Source organism: Molossus molossus, unplaced genomic scaffold (assembly GCF_014108415.1).
Source record: "Molossus molossus isolate mMolMol1 unplaced genomic scaffold, mMolMol1.p scaffold_m16_p_16, whole genome shotgun sequence".
In the NCBI taxonomy this organism is placed as follows: domain Eukaryota; kingdom Metazoa; phylum Chordata; class Mammalia; order Chiroptera; family Molossidae; genus Molossus; species Molossus molossus.
The window spans coordinates 40491568-40503577 of record NW_023425351.1 but is presented as its reverse complement, the minus strand read 5'-3'; the positions used below and the strand labels follow the sequence as shown (position 1 = coordinate 40503577).

The 12010-nt window shown below is 40.0% G+C and overlaps 1 protein-coding gene across 1 annotated transcript in view; it reads right to left on the bottom strand.

The window, feature by feature from the left end:
- Window positions 1–12010, bottom strand: part of CPQ (carboxypeptidase Q) — a 372888-nt gene that overhangs the window by 324716 nt on the left and 36162 nt on the right. Inside the window, exon 2 of the mRNA XM_036263943.1 lies at window positions 5685–5892. Coding sequence (XP_036119836.1) covers window positions 5685–5892 — 208 coding nt within the window. The remainder of the gene's footprint in view (window positions 1–5684; window positions 5893–12010) is intronic.

Sequence of the window (12010 nt, the reverse complement as noted above, 5' to 3'; positions counted from 1 at the left end):
AAGTGTAATGTCTTTAATCAGAGCCCTCTTTGAAGCTATTTAACCCTACAATGTAACACAACCAGTGTTTATATTATGTCATTTATCGACTCTTAATTATCATTAGAGGGATTGATTTATACTTTTCACAGCACTCTCACCAGATGGTATAACACCCTCCCTCTCTGCTGCTCCGTAAACATCACCTGGACTCACTCATGTCTTTCCAGCTGAAGGATTAATCAAGTCTTAGTGATCTTCACACTGGATTGCTTCTCTTCCTTCTCCGCTTCACTATACCTCTCAGTACGGTACACAAAGTCCAAGTGAGAGAAAACGTAAACCACTAGCATTTACAAAGTCAAGTTCTATCAACAACTCGTTCCCCAGTGTGGTGATGCAATTTTCTCAGTAAAGTGAAGGGACAGCCTTTTGCTTCCTTTGCTGATTAAAATTTAGTCTGTGTTCAATTATCTTGGGCAATGGAGAAAATAAGTAGGGGGAAAAAATGTGTATTTGGCAACAGGAGTGTAACAGACAATTTGGCCTCAAAAGAATTACTTTCTAAGTCATATTTGACTTGGGCTAATATAAAAATTACATTGCATTCTTGAGCTTGCATGTTGAGAAAGCAGGAGGCGGAAGTCCCAGGGTGTACTGCCTTGCAAGAAATCCAGCCTACAATTTTAAACTGCCTTGGGTGATCCAAAAAGTGGGTAATAGAGAAATGGAAATGCTTAACTGTTTTTCTCACAAAATATAAAAAATGGATTAGTGGGACTATTTCATAGTCGCTTCAAACTCACAATGTCTAAAAACCAAACTGATCATGTTGCCTTTAAATAACTCCCTCTTCTGAAACCTGTATTTCTCATCTTTCTCCAGTCCCCGAGCTGGGTGGAGGGAAACTGCGGCAGACTAGAGAGGGCACATCCCATCAACCAAAGGACTTGGTAGCTAATTTACTTGGCTGAAGTTTGCCGATGTTGCCAAATCTGGTTTTTCCCCACAAGCCACAAACCCCAGTTTTTATGTATGAGCCATGATTTAAAAATATTGGGCTGAACTAAACGCAGATTTATCCCATCATTCTTTATCCTTGCCTACTGTAGACTGTGACTCCTCCTCCCTCCCCCATCAAATGTAACCCGTCCCCAAGTTCTGATCATTTCTTCATACTTTCCCTCCTGCTGTCCCTTTCTGTTTCCCATTGCCATCATCTATGCCCTCATTATTTCACATCTGCATTATTAGAACAGTGTTCTGCTTTTCTTCTCAAAGCATGCTGTGTAGAGTCACCAGATCGATTTTTCTAAAATAGCACTTCCCCAACTTGAACTTGCATCAGAATCACCTGGGGGAGGGGGGCATTGGTTAATCCATAAACCCCACACCCAAGCATTTTTTTAATTTAATAGGTTTCAAGATGGGGCCTGATAATTTGCATATCAACAAGCTCCCAGATAAGGTGGATGATGGTGTTCCAGGGACCCTACTTAGAGAAACAGTGCTCTAAAATATTACCCCTCCCACCTCTAACCCATTCAGTGATTCCCATTTCCACCACATTAAACGTAAAAACTCCTTCCCAGCCTAGAACTCTGGGCCCTCATAACCCAGTCTCTTCTTCTCACCTCAAAATTATATTTCTTGCCTTGGCTGGTTTGGCTCAGCGGTTGGAGCATCGGCCTGCGGTACAGAGAGACACGGGTTTGGCTCCCACTAAGGGCATGTACCTCAGTTGCAGTTTGTCCCTGGCCCTGGTTGGTCGTGCGGGTGGCAGCCACTCGATGTGTCCCTTCACATCGATGTTTCTCTCTCTCTCTCTTCCTCTCTCTCCCTCCCGCTCTATCTGAACAAAAATTGGGAAAATGTCCTCGGGTGAGGATAAAAAAAAAAAAATTATATTTCTCTGATCTACTATGAAACCTTCTGGCTCCAGCCAAACTGGTCTGCTCTTTTATTCAATCGGCAACTCAAAACATCGCTGTTCATGAATCTTGTGGCAGGAAAAACATGTAATCTGGCATATTTTCCTCCACATACAGAGCAAAGTGCCCTAAAGGTTCAAGTAGTTTTGAATCTGCTATACAAAGGCTACAAATTTAGTCAGAAAGCACTTGAAATCGGTTTGTGCTAAGAACCCTGCCATGATGAACTATACAACCTCAGACAAGTTCATTCCTTCAACAGACATTTCCTGAGGGACTATTATATAACAAACATTATACTATATTATGAGGACACAGAAGTAAAAATATATCATCCATGTCTTGCTGAAATTTATAGTCTAGTGTGGAGCCAGGCAACTGGAGAAGACAGGAATAGTTCACGAAACTCATTTACTTTTCACCACTGACATTAAGGTAGAACGCATTTCCCAGCCTCCACACAACTATCAATTGTGTGAAATGTGAAATGTGAGTGAACATGAGGTATGCCATATCCAGGCCTGGCCATGGAAAACCTCGTTTTGGATTATGAACTCCCTCTCTATCTCCTTATTTGTCAGCTGGATGCAAAGGACTCTGAGATCTTAGAAATGATAGAGCCACAAGATGGAAAGGAGCAGAAGGCCATCTGCTGACCACACTCTTGAAACTATGCTGTGAGCAAGAAACTGACTCCTATTGTGTTAAGTGACCAAGATTTGAAGTTGTCTGTATGAGTTTGTCTGCCCAAAGCACAAACCCAAATGATCTCCAAGACGTTATGATACCAAGTATGCCTGAAATGGTGTAGGACTACCAGAAAGAAGTATCTCACCTGGGCTGGAACTGAATATCAGGGAGGGTTCCCCAAAAGAAGAAACACTTAAGATGAATCTTGAGAGACATTTTGAGACAGTGAGAATGAAATAGAAGGATGAGGAGGAGAAGGCACTTACAAAGTCATGAAACTCTGAGGCAATGTAGTACATTGGGAAAACTGTGTTCGTGATTCCCAACTACCAGAATGTACAGTGATGCTGGGAAATGGAGCTGCTCAATATGTATTTGCTAAAATGATTGAAGCTAGAGACATAGTTAACCACTAGAAATAATGGGTAAGAGAGGAAAAAAGTAATCAAGGACATTTACCTTAAAAGGCAGAATAGATGACATTCTCTTCATGGAGATAGAAAATGCAGAAGAAAGAAATGAAAGGATGAGTGCGATTTTGAATGAAATGAAACTGAGTAGCTGTGGAACATCCACAGAAGAAACAGCAGGTAGCTGGATGTAAGGTCTGGAGCTCAGGCTCTGGTAAGGATAGGATAGGTGGTTGAAACCACAGCATGAGGGGATTGTTCAGCGAGAATATTCTGAGTGACAAGCCAGAAAAATAGGGAAGGAAGTGGGAAAGAGGAAGGGAGACAGGGAGGGAGGGAGAGAAAGAGAAAGAGAGAGAGAGGAGAAAGAAGTCATAGAAGCCAAGGAGAAAAGATATTGAAAAAGCAGTCAAAAAAATCAAAAGATAAAGTAATATGATAACCTGAAAAATGTCCGTTATATTTGACAATTAACCAACTATTCGTGACCTTAACAAGTTCCATTCAATACAGGCAAAAGCCAGGTTAAAATCGTCTGCAGAGTGAATGAGAGATGAAGAAGTAGAGAGAGGAATGTAAAATACTCTTTAAGGAAAATTAACTCTAAGAAATAATTAGGTAGAAGTGGACAAAGAGTCAGAGTTTGTTTCATTGTGTTTTAATTTTTCAGGATATAAGACTTAAATATGTAAATATGCTGAATTCCCTGAACTTTTATTTCCCTACCTATAAAATGGGGATAATAATGCTCCTTCTGCTTGGTCCATTGGGTTGTTGTCAGAACAAATAAGGTAACATACGTAAAAGATTGTAATCTAAGTACTAGGTAATGGGAAAGGTTATTATGTATATATAAATGTTGAAAATAAGGAGTTATAAAAGTCAAGAGTCCAATGAAATATGGTTGGCTATAAAATCAAGAAAAATAAAATCAGTCTAGATCTAGAAATATTAATACAAATGTCTTCTTAATACACATTACAAGTTGCCGACCCCAAATCTTAGAGGCTAACAACAGATTTCTAATTTCTATGCTGGAAAAAATTCTTCTGGGGCTCCTGGGTTACAGCCTGGGTTTCCAAATGTCTTTATTACACCAGAAAGAAAAAGAAAAAAAGCCAATTAACCCTGGCAAATGGCAGTGCATTAAGTCATCTGGGAACGTATTAGTCTTATGAGTAGTAGTTCTTAAATAAATATTGCTGGCAGCCACCCAGTCTCACAAAGCAAAACACTAGCTCCATAATTTAGGTCTCATGACCAGTGAAATCATGGTGAATGGCAACAGTTTTCTGAGTATATTATTCTAAGGGGTGACTGAAGTATTCTGGGAAGTAAGCTAGCCATTTTAGGACTTCTCTCCTGGGAAGATTTACCATCCAAAAGAATATGGTCCAATCATTATTTCACTAGCCACCAAACCTTTAAAGACTCTACAAAGAACATTATTTTTAGCACTATGACATGAGTGGACTAGGTTTTCTCTCATAAAACTTCTAACAATTGGTCTTAACATGTCACATCTTCTCCTGGGAGGATATCTTAATCTTAACTCCCATAAAAGAAGAAAGTCCCTTTCCTTTCTTCTCTGCACTTTTGGACAACTCTCTCTGATTTGGTTTGAGTTATTTTACTGACAAGGGTGTAGGGTGCTAATTAAGGTCAAGTAGCTGTGTTTCCAGCTCCAAATAGTAATTTTGCAGAATAAACTTTCCTTTACAAGAGATACTAAAAATCTAGCCTTGAGACCCAAATAAACCTTATTTGCAATTATCTTTGCATTTTTTATCTGAAAGAAATCAGGCCACAACACTAAAATGGTGTTCCTTTTATTCATGTTTCCCAAACATTTTATCCTTAATGTGTGACATTACCATATGTAGCTATTCAACTAGGCCAAATATCTGCAGGTCAATTTTTAGACCTTTTATCCACTGCAATGCCCAATTTCATCCTAAAACTTAGAGTCAATAAAGTCCTTTGCAGATTACCTCAATCAAAACCACAAAGAAAAAGACAAAACATATGTTGCCCTCAAACAATACCACCAATCACATTTATATAGACCTTTATAGATAATCAAGAATCTTTCATAAGTTTACCTTATTTATTCTTAAGATAATTTTGTAAATGTTTACTCTTCATCACCACCAACTAACAGAAGAGAATGCGGAGGCCCAGAGACTTTAGGAACCTTTCCCATGGCCACATCGTTTTTCGGGAGCTGAACCAGGTCTACATCCAATGTCCTCTGTTCCCTCAGTTCTTTCCACTACACCATAGATGGCCCCCGCATGTTACCCACTTTATTTTTATTTCACTTCTCTAGCAACAATGGAAAGAACCTGGCTTTTTCTGAAGTCATTAAGAACCTTTGATGAGACACAGATGTGAATTCAGTTCTCCCGCTAATGAAAATACATAATATGTTGGTTATATAAAGAAAGTTATGGGAGCATCACAAATGTGGAAAGTTTTCTAAAGGAATGCACAAATGATGCTTGGAATCCTGAAAAGGCCAAAGAAGATATAAACAAATGACCAAATGTGGAATGGGGGGAAATTCCATGAGCAATCAGTTTTCTCATTTGAATTATGTATTATTTCATGAGGGCTTCCCTTTCATGGGAAATTCTGGCTTTTTAAAGGATTTCAAATGAACATCATGACAAACCTGTAAATGGAGAAGGAAGCCACCGATCGAATGAGGGACGCCAGAGCCCCAACTTTGGCAGCTTCCACTGCGCCTCGGGCTCGATATTCCACCGTCCTGGAGTAGTTGATATAAGGTTGATTATAAACAACAATCTTCCCTCTTGCTTCGGGGGCCCTTCTCTGTAGTTCATCGAAAGAGTTCACCACCAGAACTTCTGCTGTGATGCCTAGAAATACAAGTCACGGGAGGTTAACTTCCGGTTTCCGATCAGCCAGGTTGAATTGGCACACGCAAGGCCGCATATGCTCTATCTACTACATCTGGAAAACTGGTTTGAGGAGATCAAAGTTTTACAGCCATTTGCCAGGGGAGAGAGATTGGGGGGGGGGGGGTTAGCCAGTTTCCCAAGAGAGAGAAAAGGCATTCAAAATAATATAACATAACGACTCAAAAGGTTTTTCAACTTACTTGACTAGCTCATATTAAATCACAAATGGCTTAGAGAATTTTTTTTTTTTTTACTTCTTTCCCACCCTAAGAAATCACAGGTTTCATGGAATGACATTAATTATTTATAAAGAAAATGCATTTTAGGAAGCTCTTCTTGGGATTAATGAAACACACATTTATCTTTTCATAAAACTATTTTGATGTTGCTATACAACCTTCACTGACACCGCACAAAGGATGGCTATTCATGAAGAACGTTCTTAGAAGCCAATGATCTTCATTAACTTTTAACAAGTAGTCAATGTAGCCTCTCCCAAGGACCGCAAGAAGTCAGCTTGTTTTCTTTCCTCCATTGTACAAAACATTCTTAAAAAAAAATGTGAAAACTTCCCATGCTTCTTAATTTACAGTACTTGTTCACACCAACCACATCATGATTCTTCAGATAAAATTTTTGAAGATGTTGTATAGTTGTCCTATGATCCTACTGTCTCCCTTAGAAGAGACATTCGATCATTCCTCATACCACAAGTCTTGCCCAGATCTTCCTGGGTAGGGAACAGGGTTTCATAGGTTCTGAGAAGTCATTCAAAAACAGCCAGACCACTGAAGATCCAATTTTATGGAGCAGTTAGAGTAACAACAACAAAAAAATTTAGCAACAAAGGCCAGATGCAGTGGCTAACTATAACGATCTAAAAGAAAGTGGCAGGCGCCTACTGTTTTGTGGCTTTAGACATGCAGTCATGAAATATGTCAGTAAAAACCAAAGTATCAACATATAGTTGGCATCCTTCCTTAATCTTGCAAAATAGAGAACTGGGTTTTTCTGGAAGCTTAAATAGATGTCATTAAAATATTAACTGTTACTTGGAAAACCCTTTTAAAATGCACTGCTGTTATAAGAGAAATCCTGTTTTCAATACAGACTCCATCACAATGGACCCTTCAGGCAGGCTCCTATCTGGCTTGTTTCCACTATCAGGACTGAAATTTGTATTTTTATTTTAAAGGTTTTGACTGCCTGTCTGTAAGCATGTCTCCACCAACATGCAGAACTCAAAACTTTAATTCATAATCTAAAAAAAGCAATGTACAATTATGGCAAGTAAGGAAGCCACTAGCTTTTTCACATGATAAATATGTGCAAAAATACAAATAAGGGTTCAGCTAGACATAATTTGAGAATCACAATTTTTTGAAACCTAGAGTTACCTTGAAACTTGACTGGCATTATTACTGGCATAGCATGAGAATTTTGTTGATGGGTTTCAGCTGTTCCTAATGAAAAACAGATTCAATGGTTTACCTAAGGGATGTCCTGGCAATGGGGTAATTTTGGCATCTGGATTGGAGCCACTAGAAATGAAGCCAAATTTCTATAAATTTTTATAGGCCACTGCAAAATTAAAGTCATACAAGGGTGGTACTTCTCTATGGTCTGTGCTTCCAATGCTTTTAACAAATTAGAGAGTGACAGAATGCTGAAGAGCCCAAACCTAACCTAGACACCACAGCTGCCAATGCAAATCATCAGTAATAGCTATGGGTCGAAACCTAGCACCATGAACTTGAAAGAGGAGTTCAAATTAATCTGTTTTTCCTGAAGCTAAGCATCCTGTCTGATTCTTCTGTCCCCTTCATCCTCCATGTCTAGCCAATCCTCAAACATTAATCATTTTGCCTCTTAAATATATTGATTGAACCCAGGTCCCCTTCTCCACCCCATTACACTCTCTCACATCAGGCCCTTATTATCTCTCTTTTGAATTGTTATGACTCTCTCCTCCTCCCGTCACCCACCACCACTGCTGCCCCAGCCAGCCCAGGCCCCTCAAACTAAACCTCAATAGAGCTACCAGAGTGAACTGTTTGAACTTCTGGAGAGTCAGATCAGCCTACGTCACCATGCCCTCTTCCATCCTACGCACCAGTCAAAGACTGTCTATCTCTACAGACACAGGATTCCCCTGCTTTCAAACTCCATCAGTAGTGAACTTAAAAATTCCCACTTAGCATGCAAGTCCACTTCTGTGTCCTTGTTCACACTATGGTACATCATGTCATGTTGACCCCATTCTCCCAACTTCATCATGTGACAAACACCTATTTATTCCTCAGGATGTCATTTAAAAGCCACTCCTTTAGGGAGCATTCACTGGCCTCTGGCCTCTTGTCTCATCCCCTCCCCCCACCCCCAGGGAAGGCTGGCTCATGCACCACCCTTCTCTGGACTTTGAGAGTGTCCTGAACATACATTGGCATTGGACAGTGAAGCTCTGCCTATTTATGACTTTCTCAACTACTTAAACCGTGATCTCCTCAGGGTTTGGGGCCATGTTCATTTTTTTTTTCTTTATTGGTTTGAGAGAGAGGAAAGGAAAGGGAGAGAGAGAGAGAGAAACATCGATGAGAGAGAACATCGATTGGCCGCCTCCTGCATGCCCCCCACTGGGGATTTGGTCCACAACCTGGGCATGTGCCCTGATCGGGAATCGAACCAGTGACCTCTTGGTGCATGGGTTGATGCTTAACCATTGAACCACACCTGCCGGGGCCATGTTCATTTTTGTTTGAATTGCTAGGCCTAACACAGTGCTGCCTGCATGTGTAGCAGTTAGTCAATAGACACCACATGGAGTGGCACTGTTTCAAATTCAGGACCATTGACTGGACCTAAAGCACTTCCATAAAAGTGCAATTTTACCTTTAAAGTTTGATAGCCCTTGTCCCACAACAACTCAGAAGTCTGATTCTCCTACCACTCAGAGCACAGCTGCACAATATTGGTTTGTGTTTTGACACATTACACCAAGCAAATGCTCATGCTCTCCTACAAATCAGTAGGCTCCAATTCTTTACTCTCGTCTCCCTTCTTCCCATTCTCCCATTTTAAACAATTAGTACCTGAGAACCTCTAAGAACTCAAAACCAGTGTCATATTCAGAGTAAGGCCTGCCCTGACCTCCCTATTTATAATTGCAAACCACTCCAAACCCCATCACTCTTACTTGTTTAATTTTCCCACAGAATTTATCAGCTTTCACCTGCTTCCACTATAAGAATGTTAGCTCATGGGGGATAAAAATGTTTGTCTGTTTTATTTATTCATTTAAAAATATATATTTTCTTCTTTGATTTCAGAGAGAGAGGAAGGGAGAGAGAGAGAAATATCGATGAGAAGAACGACTGGCGGCCTCCTGCATGCCGCCCACTGGGGATCAGGCCCACAACCTGGGCGTGTCCCCTGACCAGGAATCGTACCAGGGACCTCTTGGAGCATGGGTCGACGCTCAACCACTGAGCCACACCAGCTGGGCATTTGCCTGTTTTATTAATTAATATAACCAAAGTTCCTGAAATGGTACTTGACACATGCTATGTGAAATTCATACACTCATTGGCACAAATACACACACGCATATACTGAATGAATGAAAATAAACCAAACATATAAGAGTATAATAATATCCCATCCCTGGCCACCCTCCAAAAATGTATGCTTACAAAGAAATTATTTATTTCTGTATATTCTGTCAGATAACTGATGGTAATAGTGAAAATGAGAGTAGCTATATTAGAGTAGCCACTGTTTACAGCAACGTTCACAGCAACTCTGCAGATGGGTTATCAGGAGGAAAGTGAGGTGCAGGAAATAAGTTTACACAGCGATGACCTATGACGTGTAGAAGCCCAGGTATGAATTACAGGTTTTCTGAATCCAAGGGCCATGCTCCTTCTACTAAGGGCATTGCTGTTCTCAAAAATGTAAACTATATGAAAAGAGAATCTGAGCATTTTTATTTTAATAGGATTAACAAAGAAAAATAGATAGATAAATGTCCACCTATATTATCAGTTTTTTTCTTAGTCCACCCAGGATCCTGCTCATACATTAGGATGCTGTTATCAACCAGGTGGCAATCTATTAATAGGGGTGGGGAGGGCTACTTCACTCTGAGACAAGAGTCATCAGACCCTGTTAACAAGAACTGAAAAGGATTATGGTCGATGATTCTGAAAAAAATGCAGAACTGATGCTAAAAAATATATTCTTATTATAAAGTGACTCTCTTGGCTACACCTGATAATGTAGGTGGACATTTATCTATCTATTTTTATATCATAAAAATAGCATAAAAATCCTTGGATTGCTTTTTATTCTCCACACCTAATTTGCAAAATTGATCAATTTATTTTTAAGCAACCCTGTGCACAATTACCGCCGCAGTCTCCTTGCAGGGACAACAGATAAAGATACTGACTGCCGTGGTACTGGCGCAAGTCATTTATTCCACTGAGAAGCTGATAAAGGGATTCCAACTGCAGTCTCTTCTGACTTGACTCCTCCCAAGAACAGTTCAGAAAAGGAAGACTGTGAAGTTAGAATTTCATGTTTTCTGCTATCAAAAGGAAAAGACTACAAACAGAAAAACATGTCTCTGGGGCTCAATTCAATGTGCTATGTTTTAGGAAGTTGACTCTGATTTCAGAAGACTTAATCCTAAAAAGGAAACACTTCAGGCCCACCCAAAAGGATGCCTAGCTTCTTACTTTGTCACATAAACTTATTGCAAGTGCACTACAGAATGTGGCTGGGCCCAGTGAAATGGCTGGCTTCTCCTGAACTCGGTTATGGAGAAACAGTGTTTTGGCCTGAAATGGTAAAAAAAAAAAAAAAAAAAAAAAAATTGCAAATTTATGGCAAGGCAGATAAAAGAACATCAGAGCAGCCCTTTTGAGTGTTCATTTGTTTATGGAGAATACTACGATTGTACAACATCTTTTTCATGAAAGAACAAGCCTTAGAGATTCAAATTCATTCAACAAATGGATAGCCCTCCTACTGGACAGGGCTTTGTGCTGAACGTTGGGGATAACACAAATTTGAGTAAGTTCCAGTCTTATCCTTAAAAATCTTATTATCTTGGGAGAAAAACAGGTAAACAAGAACTTTAAAAATAGCACGGAATGTTACAAATGCTAAATGAAAGTACAAAGTAAAATTTCATGAACTAATAACATACACCAATATTAATTCTGATGGGGGAAATCAAGGAGGTTTCCCGTAAGATAAACTTTTAAGTGGGCCTTAGAAGATTTCAACAGGCTGAAAATGAAGAAAGGGACATTCTTTGAATCAATAAAAACATCTATTCATTTACAATGAACAGGAGGCTTCCTGCCAGGCCCCAAAACAGAAAAGGGGACACTCTAAAATCTTCTCATTTTTAACCAAGATATGTATGGACCTCTATCCTCATGCTATCAATTCCAAGAAAGCAAGGAAAACAGTCCCCTTGAAACAGTTTTCAGGGGGAAAAAAAAAACAAACACATTAAACTCAGCTATTAGGTGAGTGAAAGTTAGAAGAGCGAGAGGCAAAGCACAACTCCAAAGGATAGCTGGGGGTCTGTGACTCTCCCTTCCTGAGTCTCCTGAGATCAGGTTCAAATTAAACCTGTCTGTCAACCTGGCAAGCAAGCCCAGACCTGACTTCATCAATATCCACAGGCCCAGTAAATTATCATCCTCCCTAGAGAGGCAGCTGTCGGCCTGACAGAGCAGCGTGCCACAAACTGGTCTGAGAAACAGCCACAAGCAAAGCACCTTGTCTACTCTGACCTCTAAAATACTGAATTTGCACATTTGATTGTAAAATGGAGAGGTACCTACCATGAAACCATTATGTCTCATTTGATGTGTGATGTAGGACACTCAAGGTGTGCAGAGACCAACTTGGCAACATCAGCATCAACGAGCACGGAGCACAGACCAATCCTGAAGCAATCCGATCACTTAGAATCCAAACTGCTTCCATTGGTAAGGTCTCAACATTAAAGGCAGTCACACTTTTGGGAACCTTGATTAATTTACCAATTATCACAGGAAGC